The sequence below is a fragment of the Varanus komodoensis genome, unplaced genomic scaffold (genome assembly GCF_004798865.1).
Source record: "Varanus komodoensis strain SLA01 unplaced genomic scaffold, ASM479886v1 scaffold10, whole genome shotgun sequence".
Taxonomy (NCBI): domain Eukaryota; kingdom Metazoa; phylum Chordata; class Lepidosauria; order Squamata; family Varanidae; genus Varanus; species Varanus komodoensis.
This window is the reverse complement of record NW_025335269.1, coordinates 4,464,149-4,485,227: the sequence shown is the minus strand read 5'-3', so window position 1 is coordinate 4,485,227 and position 21,079 is coordinate 4,464,149. Positions and strand designations below refer to the sequence as shown.

At 42.6% G+C, this 21,079-nt stretch overlaps 1 protein-coding gene across 1 annotated transcript in view; it reads right to left on the bottom strand.

The window, feature by feature from the left end:
- Positions 1–18,109, bottom strand: part of COBL (cordon-bleu WH2 repeat protein) — a 163,777-nt gene extending 145,668 nt beyond the window's left edge. Inside the window, exon 1 of the mRNA XM_044419117.1 lies at positions 17,750–18,109. Coding sequence (XP_044275052.1) covers positions 17,750–17,919 — 170 coding nt within the window. The 5' untranslated portion in view covers positions 17,920–18,109. The remainder of the gene's footprint in view (positions 1–17,749) is intronic.
- Positions 18,110–21,079: the final 2,970 nt, after the last annotated feature.

Here is a 21,079-nt window from a genome sequence, read left to right as displayed (position 1 = left end):
TGAAATTTAATGTAATCAAATACAACTGAAATTTTTAGAGACCCTGATATAATTCATATTCAAATAAGGCTACTGCAAAATCCGCTGTTGCTTCTTTTCAAGAATACTTATCAAAAATTTACAAAAGCAAAAGACAAAATCAATATAAATGCAATACTATACTCATAGGAAATACGAATTCAAATACACTATCAAAAGCAGAGCAATACAAAATCAATCAAAGTTACTTAATACAATAATATTCATAATGTTAAATAATGAAATAGAATGAACCCCATCCACTCATACACACCAGTACAGACTGTCTGAGAAAACACTCTCAGCACAATCCTACCTCAGCATTTCCCTTCCCAGCAGAAAACACAGCAGAAAAAAGGGCCCAGTCTTCAGGGCCTTGCCCAGAGGGTTGACCCAGCATGGCCCAGCTCCGAGCTGGCTCCGATTGAGCTACCTCTCCCCCCCCCAGCCTCCCTGGCTGAGGAAGAGGCAGGTAATTGACACAGCAAACCCAGCAAGATGCCACTGCCGTACGTGTGCACAGCAGTGGCTCTTTCATGGACTGGCAGGAAATGCTGGCAGACCAGTGCTGGTCCATGGACCAGCAGTTGACAAACACTGACCTAAGGAAACATCTCCTTCCACATGAGCCCACCCAGACCCTAAGATCATCCATGGGGATCCTCCTCTGAGAGCCCTCCTTGAAAGAGGTGAGGGGAGTTGTTATGAAGTGGAGGGCCTTCTCTGTTATAGTGCCCAGATTATGGAACTGGCTTCCCAGAGAGGTGTGTCTGGTGCTGATGCTTTGTTTTGGTACCAGGCCAAAACCTTTTTATTCTCCCAGTTTTTTAATCAATAATGCATTTTAATCAGTTGTAGCAAGGATAGGCACTAAGGAGTTTTTAACTATCCTATGGTTATAATACAGTTCTAATATATATTTATATTTTTGGCTTTTATGTAAACCACCTTGAGATTTCATAATAATCAGACAGTATATAGGAAATTTAAAATAAATAAGGACATGCAACAATAAAGCATTGTGAAAAGGAACTCTGAAGCAGCATGTTTACTCAGCAGTAGGACCATGCCTCACAACACTCTGTGAACCACAACATTTTTTTCTGGCTGATGTACAAAATAGCTATGTGTTTGAATTCAGATCGTACCTCTTCCTTGTACTAAGGAAGGTTCCTTGGAGAGTTACTTTAGATTTAGCCTCAGTAGTTTGTCTTCTGGGGATTTTTTTGACTGGCAATTGATAATGCAGAGTCAAAGTCAGTGCTAAAGGGCTGCATGCATTAAACAGCAAACCCCATAACTTCGTCAGCAGTAAAAGCAAATGAATCTACCCACGTACCATTAAATGTTTGGTTTTCTTCAGAAACCTTTTTCTTTTCTTTGGATTTATCCACGGTTGGAGGGGGGGAAGCTCAGTAAATCGGGGCCGGCTGGGGCGGTCCCACATATAGGTGTGCTTAGTGACTGATTAGCAGATAAACAGTCAAGTGATGTGAATTGTGACAGGTCCCAAGCACAGCTTTTAACATTCAGATGAAGGAGATTGCATTGGGACAAAGAGAATCTTTTCAGCAGTTTCTGTGTAACATGAGAGCCTGCAGGAAGCTTGTTTAAGCAGAGGAATGTAGTGATTTACTTAACTAGCTAGGGCTGAGTTCTTAAGTGGAGCTTTGAGCAGATCAGCAGCTGTGCCGGCGAGTTTTGAGCGACAGAGCCGCAGCAGAGGGGCTCAAGAGCCATGTGCAGCTCCGGAGCCGCGGGTTGCCAACCCCTAATCTAGGGCTTTAGAACCAGTGCTCTGATGAGGGTCCAGAAACAAACTGCCAATGATTTTCAGTTTCACCTTGGGTATTATCCTGTGTCATTGTGTGAACCAGCCCTCAACAATCCTCTTGCTTTGTAAATTAGATCCTACTATATTTACTGGCCTCTGTTTCTGTCAATGCTTTTTCTGTGCAAGGGTTGCTAGTGGAGCATAAAAACATTGATACAAAGGAGTGCATATCCTGTTTAGGGATGAATCAGACCCCTCCCCTCCACCTTTTACTGATTTGCTTATGTGCCTTGCTCTGCCTTTGCATTTTCTGCTCCAGTGGGCCCCACCCAATGTGAACCCTGCCTCTGCCTACACATAGGCTCTACCTCAAGCTAAGTCACTGGGCCCTCTGTCCACCTACCACCACTGGTGCAGGTTTCTAAATGCCCATATTTAGCCTGCCAAGCTGTCATAATTGTTCAGGAAAAATGTTTTTATGGGACTATTTCAACGTATTTACAGACATTCACACTAAAGAAAGAGTGAGTACCTTGTGGTGTTCCAGATGAGAGAGCTTGAACCCCCAGTATCCCTCCTATGTTAGCTAAGTGCTTTTTTTGTCATAGAACGCACCAGAACAAAGTTCCGGCACCCTTTTTTGACAAATTTTCCAAGTTTTAAAAATAACTTCTGAAAATTTGATGTTTGGTCCACGTGGATTTGAATCGCCCTGTCGAGTGTAGCAGGTCGGCGGCAAAATCATTAAAATGGTGCATGCAGGTTGCTTGTATGTCGAATCCGATGCATGCATACTTCATCCGCGCTGGTTGTGATGGCGCTGCTTGGCTTGTGATTGGTTGTGTGGTTGCACACTGAGTGCTTAATGCATGCAGTGACCATTATGTTTCATTACCCAACGGATGTGTGTGGGTGTATACAGTGATTGACTATGTGCAAAAGGTAAATACTTTCATGAGTTCCGGCACCTTTTTTCTTACAAAAAAAGCACTGGCTAAGGCTAGAACCTCTCTCTGTAGTCCTCCAGAGAGAGGTCCTAACACCATTGCATTTCTCAGAACGAAAGCGCTTATGTGAGCTTCAGTGCTTATGTGAGCTTGTGGGGCTGCCCTTGAAGACAATTCAGAAGCTGCAGCTGTTGCAGAATGTGGTAACCAGATTAATAAATGGGACCCACAGGTCCAAAACACATAAAACCAGTTCTGGCATGCTTGTATTGATAGCTTGTATGCTTCCAGTCCTAATTCAAGGTGCTGGTTTTAACCTATAAAGCCTTACACATCTTAAGACCACAATACCTGTCAGATCACCTCTCCTAACCATGATCTACTTGGACACTGTGGTCAACCCTTGGGGCCTTCTTGCAAGTGCCAATTCTGAGGCAAGGGCAGAGGATGGTAACAAAGAAAAGGACTTTCTCAGTGGTGGCCCCCCATTTATGGAACAGCCTCCTCACTGCAGCCCAGCTGGTGCCAAATCTGTCATCTTTTCAGATCCTGGTTAAGACAGCCCTCCTTTCTGAGGCTTTTAAAGACTAACTCAGCCACCCAAGGGCTTGAGTAAGATCACCAGACATTTTACAGTCATTCTTTTGTCATTTCTTGTACTATCTGTTTTTAACATCTGTTTTTAGCTGCTTAAACTTTTTAATGTTCTTGTCTGATTTTTTTGATATTTTATTGCATTTTTATCATTTGTCTTTATAGCTTGTGTAAACCACCGAGAGAGCTTTGGCTATGGGGCAGTACAGAAATTAAATTAATAGTAAACAATAATAGACCAGCTGGAAGCCATAGCAGGCTTAATAAAACTGTTCTCAGGACTGTCCTGTTTCACCATAAGTAGTAGTTTTTGTGGCAACTGCTTTGTGTTCTCAATCTGGTTTGTGCCTCCTCCAGTCCTGCAATGCCTTCATTTGTGTCCTGATGTCTGCAGGTTCCTGACTCTCTCTGGTCCTGCCATATCTTGTCAGTATCTGACCCTTGCCATTCCTGACTCTGTTGGCCTCTGACCTCACTACACCTTGCCAAATTCTCCATCTACCTCCATCACCTCTGATCCTGGTGTTCCAGTCAAGGATGCTTGCCTGCTTATGACCTGGAACTGACAGCTTCATGCAGTACCAGTTAGTAATCAGTCAACACATAAGGACCAATATGTTCCTGCCAAAATATTTGTTAATTTTGCTTGATCAAAGGTAAAAATGATTAATCACTGATGACACACACTGTAGCAGATTCTGTTACTGAACATCACAATACTATAGTTGCATACACGCAAATAGTAAATTGACACTTTATTCAACATACTCAGTCTCTGCGTGCCTTTGATTCTCTGTTCTCTGCACAGTATGGATTCATGGTAATTCTTGGGACAGCAGACTCAGCACAATGTTTGGGGAAGCAAGGAGATGGTCTCAAGTAAAAAAAAAAAAAAAGTTATAACACTGCTAGGTATTTGGGTAGCACAGGAGCAAAATCTTCCAAAAGGCAAACTTGCTTCTCATTGGAAAAGTTCTAAATGTAGATATCAGATATTGCATTTCACTGTCATGCAAACACTCTGACTCATGTTTTGGCATGCACTAAATCCTGGCTCCCCTCATGCTGTCACTCATGCATACTTCTACTTCATGTACAAAGCCATTGGGCTTTTCTATACAAAGCATTTATTATGTATTCCCTACTTAAGATTGTTTGAGGGTTCTCTAGATGATGTTGTGACAGTCTACTTTTGCTTCTGTGTCTAATTGGTAGTGTTTATTTGCTTTAGAGTAAGGAAAAGGCACTATTTTGTCTTGTGTATTTGCACTATTCCACTATATCACAGTGCCACCTAGAGAATATGCAGGAGAAAAAGAAACACTTGTAGAGTCAATTTTGCAACAAAACCAAAAAGTAAATGCAGTGGCTTAACAGCCAATTAACAGACACACACAGAAAAGCTCACTGTTGCATAACCTCATCTTCAAACTCAGAAGATATGGATTTATTTAACCTATTTAAAAGGGACAAACATGATCTACTAGGATGATGAGATAATCTTTATAAAACAATCTTACTTGTGATCAACAAGACTCTAAAGAACTAGAATAGCATTTGGGTATATTGAGATTTTCTACTGCTACTTTCAAAAACTTTATTAAAAAAGAGGAGACATTTTTACATAATCCTAACTCAGCTCCTCAACACTTCCAAGGTATTACTACAAATGCTGCCAACCTAGTTTCTCAATATTCTTCAGTTCATGACAAGCCAGTGAAAAGACATTGGTACTAGAGCTTGGTCACTAATTTTTGGTAGGTCATTGGGAAGTACAACTTCAATGTGCTTGCCTACATGATGATCCATCACTTTGAAGCAGCATGATTAAGCCCTGGTTCCAAAATACACAGGGCAATATTTCTGAATAGAAATTTCTAAAACAAACATTGTGACTCATGTTTCTTATATGCCCTACTTAATTGACCTATGTTCCTCCCTAAAAATGCTCTCGTGGCCCATTTCGTACAACACAGTAAATCAGAACTGCCATAAACAAGCAAGTCTGTTATTGAATGTGGCTTGATTTTTTCCCATTTAGATATTTCTGCCAGCAGGAGTGGCTAAACAAGCCAGAGAACTTACTTCTGTGATTTGTTTAGCATAATGTTGTTTTGTTGCTCTCTTAACAATTCAGAATCATAAGACGAGAATAAACCCTGTCATAGTTTGGCTTGTTATGACAGTAATAAGTAAGAGTTCCCAGCTCAGACATATTAGATAAGTTATGTATTTAGACTCCCCAGTTGGTTGTTTCCACTAGCAGGTGGAACCAAGTGAGAGCAATTAGCAGCACACATTAGTACATGTGGTCTCACATGGAATGCCCAAATTCTCAGCAATTCTGGCTTACCATGAGATATGAGTTGGCCCATAGGTCAAACTATGGATAGTGAAGAGCCAGGTTTCCCAAATGCCCCTCTCTGCTACCTAATCCTCCACATTACCTTCCCTCATTTGAAGAAATGTCATGCGCAGGGCCCCTACAAGGCTGAGTTATAAGCAAGGATGCCTCTGGGTTAGGCTAACGGGCTACTGCCCCAAGACAAAGTGACTCCAGTGGGCCCACCAGTATTGTAGGCCCACCTCCAAAGTGTCACACATGCAGAAATTCTTGTAGTATATTGTTTCTGTTGTGTCTTATTACTTCTCGCACATCCACATTTGTGTGTGTACAAGCAGCATAACAGACTCGCCACAATTTCTGTGCAGACCTCATCGACTTAGAGATGGGGTAGGTGGTATTCCAACCTGTTTAAAATAAACAATCCCTTTTAAATAAGAAGGTGTTCAGTTATTTGGAAAAAATGCACTTACAGGCATATAAAGTGTCAGAGGCAGGGACACCTCATGATGCACCAAGGGATTGGAGGAAAAGATGGGCATGCTGTTGTTGCTGTAAAGTCCACATTTATAAGAAACAGAAGTCTGAATTCAAGAGGAGTTCTATACTCTTTTTATGTCTTATTTTTCAGAATATTTTCTTTTTTAAAAAAACAAATCATTACTAGAATTGATGAGGGGATGTTTAGTGGCACTTCTAATACAAGTCAACAAAGTTACACTCCAAAGCTACCTTGATATTGGCAAATATCAATGCTGTGCCAAAAGTAACCAAAGTCCCAAATTGTCTCAGAGATTCCCCAAAAGCTGAAGACAACAAGTTCATGTTCTACCACAAGCTCATTGAGATGGAATTCACCATCTGCTGTGGAAACAAGTGACCTTTTCTCTTTTCAATGAATCCCCACACCACTTCCAAACATTACATTTTCCTCCTAGCAATCCGTTGCTGTGCACAGAACTGCAGGATTTAGGTTTAGATGCTGATGGGAAAGAATATCAAGGCAAGTGGGTAACTTAATAGCAGGTGGGGGAGAGAGTTATGATTTATGGAACAGGGAACAAAGAAAGAAACAGGAACAAGAGCAGCAACTCTACAAGGTTAACTTTCAGGCAAAGTGATCCTATGCACCCCTAGACAGAGTCTGGAGCTGTTCAATTCTACAGATCCTGCAGTTTGGAAAAATCTCTGACCTCTGCTCTCAGATACCCCTCCCACATTTCAGCCTGCATGAAAAAAACTGCACTGGCTGCTCCAAGGTTCTAAGAGTGACCTCAGAGAAGGGGTAAGAAGGATGTTATGGGGGAGGCAGGGAAGAAAGGTCTGTTTGGATGCAAACAGTTTTGTATGTTCTCCAGCCTTCTTCTGTCCCTATCCAAAATGTGTCAGCTTAGATGGGCTAAATCAGCTGTCTGGCTCACTTGCAGGGTGGGATAACATTGCCACCACCCTTCTCCCAACCTGCATAAAATGGCCATCATCCTCACCATTGGTTTACAGGCAAACTCACTGGATTAAGTCTTAAGCTTACTAAAAAAAGGAGTGGATGAAGTTGGAAAAAGATGAGTATTCAACGTTTTTCAGATCTGCCCTGGCTGCACAGTCCAGCAATGCAAGCAGAGATGTGGGTTTTCTTGAAGTAGATGTGAATTTTCTGGAAAAATAAGCCAATGCTGTAATGAGTTCTACCACTTCTTTGTTGTAGTTTCCTGTATGTGTCTTGGGATTATTTTAGGAGAGTTTCCATAATGCTTCTTCATTCTTGTTGCATTGTTAACATACTTCTGCTCACAATATTTAGATTTACCCAACTGCCTTTCTTCTTTCAGTGTTTCCACTGTACTAATGTCACACAATACTCTTGCTGCATGTTGGCATTATGACTTTGTTCAAAGTAACCACAAGCACTAGATGACTGACATATCTTATGCAAAGACTTCTAACTATTTCAACTGAAGAAATAAGCCACTTTTGAGAGGAAACTGAAGCAAACACTAACTGCAATTCTAGTTTTGCTTTTCCTTTAGGTTTGTTATTGAAGCATGTTAGCAATAGAGGGCAAATATGTCATACAGAAGTCTGGTCCAGACCCAGCCTAAAGCCAGCTGTATAATGCACAGGAAGGGGCTGCCATATCTTCTTTTTCAGTTCATCCACAGGCATTGTTGTACGTGCTCATTCTGGCAAACCTCAGGGGTGCACACAAGTTTTGGCTGGACTGACAGTTCAGAAGTCAAGGATAAGATGGTGCAGGGAAGGTTGCCTATTCTGGCAGGACTGACAGCTCAGACTCTGATAATGAAATGATTGTTGAAATGGACCCAGTTCCAGCAGCATTCAGAGGCCCCAGGTACCCAGCAGTGCCTGCTATGGGAGAAATCAGTTCAAGAGCAGCGTAGGGGGGCAGTCAAACCTCAAGGGGAAGAAGAAAGAGCAACATCTCAAGAGTAGAGATTCAGAGATGGGGGGTCTATTGGATAGAAACCTCCAGCCTCCTGAGAAGGTAAACCTGATAAGTCTGTTGTCACAGTAGTAGGGTGACCCAACTGGGGTCTCTGAGGGAAAAGCACAGGCATGCCTGGTTGCATACCACTCCTCCCACCAGGGACAGATGCAGAAGGATTCATAAGGAAAGCTTTGGGTGAAGAATGTCAGAGAGGGTTTAATATTTTGCTTTGTGTATGCTCAGAATCTTGCATGTAAAATAAAGCACTGGTGAGACTATTACTACTGGGAGGGAGAAGCACAACTCCCAGCAGCAACTGAGCACTAGGGTTTATCAATGCTTGCCTTAGAAAACTTATAGAACTTATTCATATCCTATATTGAGCCCACCTAACATGATTGATTGCAGTATAACAGCCCAGATCATTAATGATAAATGTAGACATTCATGGAATGGAAAATGTTCTGCCCCACATAGCTGAATGTGTTAGCCCCAAGCTCTGTTAGACATCCTGGTGAAAGAGCTGCTATTGAGTAAAAACTGCAACATGAGCACGGAAGCCAGGGACAGCTCTACATGGTCTTATACAGATGGTTCCTTTTTATTCCCTTGTTTTTGTAATCATCTCCATCTCAGTCCTCTCCCTTCTCTTCAACTCTTCGCAACCTCTTTGCAAGAACATCCTCTTTCTCTCCCCAGATCCCCTCATATATCGTCTACAGAAAAAATGAAATGTTGTCCAAAAGATTTTTCTGAGAAAAAATTGGGGACTAGGAAGAAAATAGGCATGTAATGTACTTCAGGTAACATATTAAGACTTAACATGTGCACAGCTGACAGAAAATAATCAATTAATGCTGTTAGCCATTAGCAATGCTTCAGAAACTTCAGAAGTTAGAAATGGAAGACTGACTAGTTGTTCCCTTATTAGCAGAAAACACACAAATGTGAGGTTGTTGTTACTTTGTGCAATCAGCTATATTAACAGTGTTTTTCTATTTAATTTTGTTAAGTTATTAAACATAGAAAACAAATCAAGGAATGGTTAATCCTTTTGTGAAGGACCTTGCATAGAGTCTTCTAGAAGGCTACACTAAGAAACAAGTCCCTAACATTTGACTTGTAATTCTGCACCTTTAAAAGTTGCCTTTTCATCAAAAGTCCACAAAGTAACCAACTAAAAGGAGCAGAGATGGGGTTTGAACCAGGGCCTGGTTCAAGCAAGGCTTTGTACCACACCTCCTTCTCCATCAGCAATCTAGGCCTTCAGCCAGATAGCCAACAGGAATGGGCATCCTTTAGGCTGTAGAAATGGCTTAAGTGCTATCAGCTGATATCACTTCCTGAAGGGGGTTAGCTGTCCTTATATTTCAAGAGAGAGGCCACAAAGTGTATACAACCTCCTTTTCGATTGGTCTGACACCTGAACAACAGTACAAACTCTTTTGCTTTACATTTACCTTTTATCAACGTGTCACTGGTATTTGACCTTCAACCTTTCTACAACTATGTCTCCATCCCCTGGTCCCACTCACCTCAACCAGTACCTCATCTCCATCATGACCATGCTCCTGGACCGCCAACCAAGGTGAGGCCTAGTCTCCATGTTGCAAGCTAAGCCCCCCAAGTCTGACACTAACAAAACTACAGTAGTAACTAAAACAAACTCAATTATTAAAATTTGAAAGCCAACAAATGTACATTTGTTCTTAAAAACAAATATGAACTGGAAACACAAGTCAGTAAGACAGTAGCTAACAAAACCCAATGAATTCAGTAAAACAACTGGATAATTTTAGTACATGACTGAAGTGAATACAAGCAATGCATTATTAAAGGTTAACTCCTCTTTATAACTGGAAGTAACATAACACATTCTAACTGTTTGACAAAGATGGCATATACCAAAATAAAGATGGCAAGACTCCAGCTGACTTTGCATTTGACTTAGTTTAAAACAAAGGCTGGTATCCATTTTCAGGAGCGCTATGCCACACAACACTTTATGATACCATTTATCTGCACTATAGCAGTACAGTATACTAGGCATGGCATTAAGTTTGCTCACAAACTAACAAAAGCTGCAAATAATATTGTTATTAATGATTTAACCAGAAACAATGGAAGTTTGCTTTACACTTCTGTTGAAAGGTGCCGTTTATAAAGTCTAAAACTTGCTATTATAAGAGAGTATTGCACATAGAATAAAAAGCCTGCTTCCTCCCTATATTTACTTTCCTGTGTAGCTCTTTTCTTTGTAAAACTGATATTTTCAAAGACATAGCAATAATTCACATAATTTCAAAAATAAATGGTTTTCTAATTTTACAAATAAGAAAGAAAGAAATCTAAAAGGCATTCCTCACTCACTTCATCCACTGTATAGGTAAAGTAATCAAAAGAAGAATATTCCCACTGGTATCAGATAGTAAGATTAGAAATTCAATACTGGCCCAATTTGGTCTGTTGGAATCAGAAGGTAGCAGACAATGCCACAAGTCACACATTCCTGGAAACAATCAGTAGCACCTACTTCCTATTCCAGCATGAAAGACATGAGGGATTAGCTACAGTTCAAAATACAGAAAGCTGTATTTCAATAAGAAGGTACATTATTCAGAATATATAACTGAATATACAGCAGCCAGCATCAAAAGTGTTACTCATCAGCAGTCATGTAATACTCTTATAAAAGTCCTGAAAAGATTCTCCATAGCCAAAGATCCCAAAAAGACGCAATGAGGGAGTGGTATGAAGAATGGCTAATCCTGCTCATCAAGTTTTTACCCCATAGAGCTTCAAGGGCATAGACAAATATGTGTTCCATGCTTGCCTCCCTTCCCAGCAGCAGGACTAGTAACAGCATCAGGGAGCATTGTTGAATACTACAGGGACACAGCCCTGGGACACCATTCCCCCACCATCTATTTCAATCAAAACTCAAGTTTCCCATTTTTAAAATTGTTGGTGCATTTACAATCAGGAGCTAACATTGAAGATCACTGGTGTGATTCCACATCTGGTTTTGGTCTAGAACAGGGGTCCTCAAACTTTTTGAACAGGGGGCCAGTTCAATGTCCCCCAGATTATTGGGGGGGTGGACTATAGTTTGAAAAAATTATGAACAAATATTCCTATGCACACTGCACATATCTTATTTGTAGTGCAAAAAACAGGAAAAACAATACAGTATTTAAAATGAAGAACAATTTTAATCAACATAAACACATTATTATTTCAATGGGAAGTATGGACTTGGGTTGCAGGACTTAGTGAATATTCGGTTAGTCTTTTTTAATTGTGTTTTTGATTTTGTTTTTATAATTAAAAATGTTTGCTCCGCTTGCTCGGGCTGCAGCAGAAGCCCAAGATGACGCCGCACCACCCGCCAAAAGGGAGAGCATGATATGAGGGGAAGCCATGAGCGTGCACTCACCTTGGTCGAGGCCTTCCCGGCTCCTTGCCACTGCCCCGCTTCTGAGCTAGAGGAAGATCCCTCGCAGGCACTTGCCTGGCTCTGGGAGGGGGATCGAGAGTGGGAAGCCAGAGAGGCGAGCATGGGACAGCTCCCCCAGCCAGGAGAGGAACGCGAGGAGGAAGGTAATGGCTGCTTTCTGTTGGCCGAAGCGGGGAAAGGTGAGGGACAGGCCCGTGGCCGGTCGAGCGGGACGCCTCCCGCCTCTCCCCACCGCAGGGGGAAGAAATATGGCGGCTGCTCGACAGCGGCAGCAGCTTGCCCTGAGAAGGCCACAGCAGAGGTGCAGGAGCCGCAGCCCCACTCCACCTCGGCCCGTCTGCCCCCGGGCTCAGCGAGGCAGCCACGGCTTAGCCTGCAGCCTGGGGACATGGTTCATATAGTTAAAAATATATTTAAAAGGTTATATTTTTCTTGCCTTCTATCTTTTTTTAGTGTCTTCATCTCTCTCTCTCTCTTCCTACCACCCTCCTCTCTTCTGTATTTCCCACTCCGTATTCCTGTCCTGTATTCAGAGCCAATGCATGCATGCAGTAGGGGGAAGAGCCGGCGCACACATAGTTGAAGGGAGCTGTTACAATTTGGCACCTGCACTGACTCTCTGCTAGTCTCCAAAACTGAAAGAGTTTCAGAGAACACCTGTGCCAGCTCAGAGCTTTCGGACTTGTTTGGAGATCGTTTTCTCCAAACGAGTCCGAAAGTTCTGAGGCGGGCCAGGTAAATGACCTTGGTGGGTCATATCCCGCCCGAGGGCTGTAGTTTGAGGACCCCTGGCCTAGAACATCACTGTACCTGGGGTGGCCTGTGAAAACAGTCTGGAGACTTCAACTGATCCAAAACAGGGCAACAAGATTGTTATTAGGGACTGGCCTATGAGAACATATGACTCCAGTCGTCTACCAGATGTGCTGGCTGTCAGATGAAGTCTAGGCCCAATCCAAAGTGCTAGTATTAACATTCAAAGCCCTAAACAGCTTGTGGACAGGTTACCTGACACAACACCTCATCCCACATGTACCTACCTGGACCCTAAGGTCATATTCAGGGGATCCTTCTCCAGAATCCCCCTTCCAAGGAGGGTGGCTTTTCAGTTGTGGCACCCCAGCTATGAAATGAGCTCCCCAGAATTGTGTACCTGGCACTCTGTATTCTTTTTAGTGCCATGTGAAAACCTTTTTATTTTTCCAGTATTTTAACAGTTAACTTTTTAACTTTAGTTTTAATATTCCATTTCATCCTGTACCACTGCTATACTTTTGTGCTGATTCAGTTGCAATTGCTGTGGTTTTATTGTCTTATGTTTTTTTTCTTTCTTTCTTGTTTGCGTTTTTTTTTTAACTTTCATTAACCACCCAGACAGCCTCAGCTATCAGGCAATATAAAAAGGAAATAAACTCTGTTGTCCTGTCTTCAATGAGCTTTCCTTCACTAGCCCAGGAGATCCATTCCAACAGCACTTCTAGCAAGTGTTTCAAAAACAAGACCACGTTTGCTTTATTACTCTAAAATATGTCTAGTTCACCTTTCAGGGAATGAGTCTGTCCTAGGCAGCCATACACAGGCTTTCAATCCAACCTGTTGTTGTGGGGATAATATTGAAAGGAGGAGAATGATGTAAGAAAAGGGCAGGATATAAATCTAATATATAAATATACTATAAAGTCCCAAGAAAGCTAGCTAATTATTTGATCATATAATACATACTTTCTGATAACATGAGAACAAGTTTTAACTCCAATAACTTTAGCTGCGTACGTAAGTTATATTTAATATTATCGGTATTTCCTACCACTAATGCAATATATCTGATTTTCTCTGATTCCACCTTCCTACTTCAGTTCCCCATTCCATAACTCAGGAGTATCCTGAAGGTTCTCCAACCAATGACTGCAGCAGCAAGAAATTTCACTTGCATGAACATCTTTGCACATTGAATACAATCTACTTAATCTTCCAGTTCGAGTCTAAAATGTTACCACTTTATCTATAATTTTAGAAAATATTTATGCTCCCTGCATATGCTGCTGCCACAGATCTTATAGCTGAATGTAGCCTGAAATCATGAGGTAGAATCAGGAAATAGACTCTAACCTATGGAAAAAAAACTCTGTCTTGAAGGGAATGCAGAATAAGGGATATGAAAGCCAGGAGTAGATGGCCTGAGTCCCCTAAGAGACCATCAGCAGGGTGTAAAAAGATTCAGAGCATTTCATCCCATGCCTTTCTAATCAAGGAAAGTCAAAGAGAAGAGCTTAAACTAACAGCCTTTCTAAAGAAACTACCATCACCTGAGACAAGTCTGCATGTCTATGCATGTTGCTTTTTTTAGTATATATTGTAAATAATCTAGAATGCCTTGGTAAATCTATGTATATATAAACAAATAAATTCATGTTGAAGCATTAATGTTCAGCATGATAATAGACATTAATAACTGACAAAACATACCTGTAATTAAAATCATTTGATCACTTCTATTTATGTTTCTGGTGCTATTATGTTGCCACAGATTAAGTACTCACTCCTAAGGTGACAAACCCATTCTCCCATACACCACAATAGTATCAAGTAATGTTGATAACCAGTTTGGTCATGTCAATGCCCTCAGTAAGATCTAGAGATAGCTTTGGAACTAACAGCTCCATCAGAAGTATCAGAAAGGGCTGATCCCTACCCACCATTAGGTACAACTTCAAAATTTGTTCTTGAGGGCTGTGAAGCTTTCCACAGACTTTTTTGGGTGGGGAGAGGCATTGGGAAGAAAGTTCTGCTGTACTATTCACTAGCACAGCACTGGATTTAATCCAATTTTAATAACATCATCTGCACTTGCCCAGGCAATACTTCACATAACTAAGGGGGGAAAATCTGAGATAAAAAGTGTCTTACTATTAATCCTAAACAAAACCTTAAACTAGGTATGGAAAAAAACTTGAAACAAAGAACTCAACATCTGGATTAGGAATCTTTTTTTTTTCATTCACTATTCTTCACATGAAATAAACACTGTACTGAAGGGCAAGCTTTAAGACATAAAACAAGGGAAACAGCATCCCAAATTAATCACCAACATTTGTCAGTTATTTAGTACCTAGCTGAATTACCCACTAATAAATTCCTTTTACAGATCTGTGCCATAGTTAACCATGTTATGACTTGCTACTAAAAAGAAAAAAAAACCTGAAAAAAACATAAACACCATTAAAAATACAGATAAGAAATTAAATGGAGTGGTAGTCTTTGCTGTTTTAAGAATATGTCATAGTGTGAATGAAAAAAAATAACTATAGCATAGTGTTAACTATTACAATTATAAATGGACTGGAGGAGGAGGAGCCCCCAGCATTTATTTAAAAAGTAAATGCTCCTTTATATCATTGTAACTGAATGTCTGGGGGCAAGTGATTGGAAGTTCCCTGGAGCTTACAGACCCTTACTTATTTCCCTGCCTCTATTTTTTCTGTGTATGCATTTTTAATTAAATGCATCCTGGTAATTTGACAGCAAATGTTAATTTTATCATAAAAACCTCACTATTTTTCATAATCTTTCCTTCCCCGCACCTATCCTGCACTAATAATCCTGAAGCTACTTGTCTCAATTGGCCTTTTTCTATGCAATAAGTTGCTGGTGGAACAGAAAACATGGATTTAAAGGGATGCTCTATTGTGTTGCTCTGTGGGTCTTTTCACTTCTTCTGCTTTACATTCATGCTCTAAAATTTATTTGCTTCAGTTTGCTTTTTTCTACACTGAGTTGCAGGTAGGGCAAACAAATGCAGTCTCAAAGAGTGCTTCTGTGTTGCTGTACGATCAGAGTCACCTCCCTCTTCACTTTGAACTCTTTAAAGTTAACTTGTCTTAGTTTTGCCTTTCAGTGTAATGGGTTTCTGCAGCAGAGAAGACCTCTACCTCCCACTTTTAATGATCCCTCAGTTCCGCACTCAAGTCAGCTTGCCCTGCTGTATAATTCACCAGAACCACTGAAAGTATGTGTTTAAAAGAACTCAAATAAACTGATCCACTTGCTCAGGCTGTAATAACACCTTTGCTTAGTTAATATTCTTGCTTTATGAAATCATACATTACTTTTGAATGTACAGTATTTTCTGGGTATCTTCCACAAAATGGAAAACTTGTGGGGCATATGCTCCTGGATCCAGTTTCTGCAACACACAGCCAGTTCACGAGTTACGATCCATACAGTTTCACCACCCACCTCCAGTTCTTCCATGCTTCAAACCCACAGTGGGGAAACCTAGGCTTTTAAAGCCCGCTGCCCATTAAACAACCATCTCCGCCCCACCTCTCACTTTCCTAGCCTGCAGCATCTTATCTCCCCTCCAAGTTTCTTCCATTCGCAGCAGCATCTCGCGCCTGCGGCCCACTTTTAATAGAGACTTGCGGGGGGGGGGTCCGTCTCTCTCCGGGCCACCCCGCCTCCACCTGTCACGCACGGCCCCGCCTGCCTCTTGGCAAGCGCGCAGAAGAGAGCCTGCCCTTTCGCTGCCTGCGAGCGGCTCGTCTTGCACCTCCACCCCCTCAGCTGCCACACGGGTTCCCGCTCCTTCCTAGCCCTGTCAACAGCTGAAGAGGCGGGGCGGGAGGCGGCAAGCGGGGGCAAAGCCTCCGGGTGCTCCGGCTGGCCCGAAGAGGGCTCCCGCGTGAGCGCGCCACGGAGCGCCACCACCGGCCGCAAAAGCCCCTTTTGTTTGGCGGCGCGGCTTATTATGAAGAGCGGCAGCCCTTCCAGGACGGATATGTTGGCCGTCCGTTCACGGCGGGAAGACTCCCCCCCGCGCGCGCCAAAGAAGAGACTCGGCACCTTCATTTTCGGACCATCGCGTTTCAAAGTGCAAGGGATTTGCGAGGGAAAGACGGGGAGAGGCCGAACCGACAGCTGTTAAAACTGTAAAGGCTTCCCGGACTGTTAGAAGGGCAAAACAGGAAAACGAGGCACTCCCCGCCCTTTTAGTGAAGACAGTGTGATGCACTGGACGAGGCGTTTTTTCCCCTCCCTCCTGTGGAGTCACAGAACAGCTCGCGGGGGGGAAGAAATAAACCGGCCGAACCAGCGTAAAAAAGCAAATAATAAAGCAGCTCTTCCTTGGTCCGCCCGCCCAACAACAACGAAGGTTTGCAAAAAGTACACATACGGGCCCAAAACTTAAATTCTTACCCGCTGGGAGGTTTACAGTCCCCTGGCTGAAGCACCGTAGTCTCCATGGACGGCTTTAAGGCAGGCGGGGGCTGTCGCGACTGCTTTCTGAATGAAGCTGCAACTTCCAATTGGCGGAGGGAGAGAAGCGAAATTTTTAAAAGACCTGCACACACAAAACACCTCCGCCCAGCCGATTTCTTTCACTCTCGGACTCCGTCCTTCATTCACGCTCAGTTCTCACTTGAGAGTCCGAGCAGACTTGCGCTCATTCGCGCCAGGCACCCAAAACGAAGCGGACCGCGCGCGCTCACACAGGAGTGTAACCGCTGCCTGTCATCCAGCGAGCAAATACTGAAGCTGCCTTCGTCCTCGGGCTCAAAGCAGGCTCGGGAAAGGGGGGCACCGGCAAGGGTAGCCTCTCCGCTTGCGTCCAGGCTGTGGGGCAGGAATACCCGCGGGATTTCTTAGACGATAACTGAGCCTCGGCTGCTTTTGCCAGACATGGGCGGGGGATGCACGGGGAAAGCGATACAATATTTATGCGTCCAGCAGGTATTTTCTTTCGGAGCAAGCCGGCTTAGCCTAAAAAGACGAAAGCAGCGCAAGATCTCTAAGCCAGCAAGTAGCACTAGTCCCTCGTAGACCAGAGCTTAAATTCGATCTAGGAGAGCCCCAGAATTCGATTGCAGAGGACAGACCAGGGCATGGAATAAAAGAAGCCCCTGAGCACATGCAGAGTGCCTTTAAACTACCGCGAAGGTTTCAATATCATAATTTACACTTGCAAGGGCGAAACACCCATCCCACGTGGTGAGGCTTACTAAGCAAGCATGCATGCATTTGACTAAGCAAATAAGCACAAGCAGCCTTCCTAACTCTGCTTCCAAGCTACAACTGAGCCGCGGCCGCGACCTGTCCAAGAAGTTACGGTAAACTCTCAAGACAATGAATGCTGACGCTAAACCAAAAGCTTCCGCTGCCGTCCATTTACCTTGGTGCTGCGCAGGGACTTGTCGGGTTGCCAATTCCCTTGGACAGGTTGAAAGGCGAACTCACCTTTCTAAAAACCTTGCTTGGTAACGGAGCCGGAAAGAAATTTAAGCCAAGAGGACTAGGGGAGGCGGCTTCGGTCGGTGGCAGTAGCGAGCACCGCGTTTCCATGTGACTGCTCGGGACAAATGCACACACCGCGACGGAAGAATCTCTGGAGCAAAACGAAAAGTGGCGCGCGCACACACGGATCTAGCCTCGCAGGACGCCCTTTGATCGTGCGCACATGCAAAGCTGGCCAAACAAACCTGGAGCATAAGGAAATCCTTTGCGTACATAACCCAAATACGGCACAGGAGTGTGGAAAGTGTAAAGTCTGTATCTTTTAAAATATGAGTGAAGGATTGTTCTTTCTTAAGTGTAGAATCTGTATCTTTTAGAATGAATAAAGGCCTGTTCTCATTGTCTCCCCACAAGATTTAAGAAACATTTTGGCATCAAGTAAGAATTTTCAAGGCCACTTTGGCCTGTTGACCTCTTAGAAGGTACTGGGCATGCGTAATAAGTTTATGAATAGTAAATGACACACCTCTCATAGATAATAAGCTCATTAGCATGAACATGGGATGTATGATTAAGGAGTAGTATGATATAGGCGGATGGGGAAGATTGTGACTTCTTAGTAACCAGCCAATGGCAAAGCGGGGATAGTGTTGAGCATGGGGAAAGGAATGTATAAAATCTCTTGTAAACAGTAAAAGATTGCTCTTTGTTTCTCAGACTGCTGAGGCATTGAGCCAGCCTTTGCAAATGCTTTTTGTATGGAATAAACTGCTTGTACCCACTCGAATTCTGTCTCAAGGAGTTTTAAATCTCAGGAGGACATTACCCACCCGCGAAATTCCAAGAGTGGAGCTGTGGATGATTATGCCAAAGGTCTCCCAAAGGTCACATACGTGGGTTACAAACGTTCGAGAAGGACAAACCATGATAAAAGGAGTCATTCTTCCCTGTTAGTAATGGTATAAATACATGGAACTGTGAAGGCGTCAGCAAGGATAACAAACGTATATAAAGAAGAGTGTAATAGCATCTTTGCAATGTCCTCCCAGATCTTAAATCCTAATCAATTTATTTTTATAATATAAATTATTGCTGAGGAACCTAATGGATGCAAGCATTTCCATGGAAGACAATGCCACTTAAACTAACTCAGTGACAAGGCAGTGGGAAGCATGTATTTCACTGGAAGCAGAAACCTCTATATAGAGAATTATGTTACTTGTTTCCAGGCAGATGGTTAGGCTCCAGAAGGCTGATATCCAGTAAGCCGTACTGTGAGACTACAAGCAATAGCACATATCCCCACAAGTGTTTCTTTCCCATTTCTGTTGGTAAGAAATTGCAATTCTGCTATTTAAATGCAGAAGGAGCTTTTGTTTTTGCTTTGTAACTATGGGATAGAGAGAGCTGGTGTGCAGAGTAAGGCAGCATGTACACCATCTGCAACCTTTAGTATCTCCACAGAAATTAGGGAGACATGTACCTCATGCCAAGAACAATGTTAAAAAAGGCAGTTTGACCTGGGTTCATTGAGACCCAATTAAAAGGGTGTAGAGATAGGATGTTGCTGGTGGGAACATTTTCCCCAGTACTGCCTCATAAGAACATTATTGGACTCATTAACATTTGTGCATCAGTTCCTTTGGCCCATTCTATTTATTCCATTTGCCACCTTCCTGTGGTACTTGGATTTTTCAAAGGTGTGAGAAAGAAATTTGGCCAAAATAAGCAGGCCAGTCAAAGTCAAAGTCTTATAGAAAATGAGTTACTGGCATTTAAAGAAAGCAGCCAAGTCAGATCAATCATACATTTGGTGACATGAAATGTTGGTAGATGCCACCCTCAAATATTGAGTTCTCAGATGATAAACCAGAAGGCCAAGGACTGATCTCTGGGAATCTTTTTGGCATAAGAGATTATGGTAAATATACCATGAATGAATGAATGAATGAATGAGGCTTATAATTGTGTGGTTAGGCTACTTTTGGGGAAACTGTGACAACTCCAAAATTAATGAACCAGTTTGGACATACTGTGCTACCAAATGTAAGGAAGCAGTAGAAGTCTATCTTTGACAGGTGTAATTCCATAAGCACTTGAATGGAAAAACACCAGAAAGTATGGGCAAAGTATGGCTTTGAAAATTTTTAACAAATTCAAGATACATTATCTATCTTGGCCAGCACATAGAAGGTGCTGGCTTGGATAATGTGTGGACAGAATTAAGTTTGTATGCATCTAACAGTATATGTGCTATGATGACAGAAAAAGCATATTACCATTTGCATCTGTTGATGTGTGTGTACACACACACACACACACACACACACAAATATACTGCCATACTATGGCACATATACTCACTCATGTTGCATGACTGGTAACCAAACACCACAAACCCTACATGGAAATAAAAAAAACATCTGTTACCAGTTGTAGTTGATGCTTTCTGAAACAGGGAACAATTTAATGGAGATTGACTGCAGCCAAGATATTAAAAGACACTTGCTCCTGGGGAGAAAAGCTATGGCAAATCTAGACAGCATACTAAAAAGCAGAGACATCACCCTGCCAACAAAAGTGCCTATAGTCAAGGCTATGGTTTTCCCAGTTGCAAGGTATGGCTGTGAAAGTTGGACCATAAGGAAGGCTGAGTGCCAAAGAATTGAGGCCTTTGAATTGTGGTGCTGGAGGAGACTCCTGCGAGTCGCTTGGACAGCAAGGTGATCAAACCGGTCAGTCCTAGAGGAGATCAACCCTGACTGCTCTTTAGAAGGCCAGATACTGATGATGAAACTCAAATACTTTGGCCACCTAATGAGAAGGAAGGACTCCCTGGAGAAGAGCCTTATGCTGGGAACAACAGATGGCAAAAGAAGAAGGGGACGGCAGAGGATGAGGTGGCTAGATGGAGTCACTGAGGCAGTTGGTGTGAGCTTAAGTGGACTCCGGGGGATGGTGGAGGACAGGAAGGCCTGGAGGAATGTTGTCCCTGGGGTCGCGATGGGTTGGACATGACTTGCGACTAACAACAACAACACCATTAGAGTGTGGTGGTGAGCCCATTACAAGCTTTGGGCGAACAATTCTTCAATGGTATCATCAAGCATGCCAATGCCCAGCATGTGACAACCCAAATTTTATATTCTGGACCACTTTCATGACAATTGTTGAAGATCTTGAGGGACTTCAAGATGCAGCTAGAGAGCCAGGTAAGAGAGATGGTTTAACCTGGAGTCCTGCATTGAGCAGGAGTTTGGAACCAATG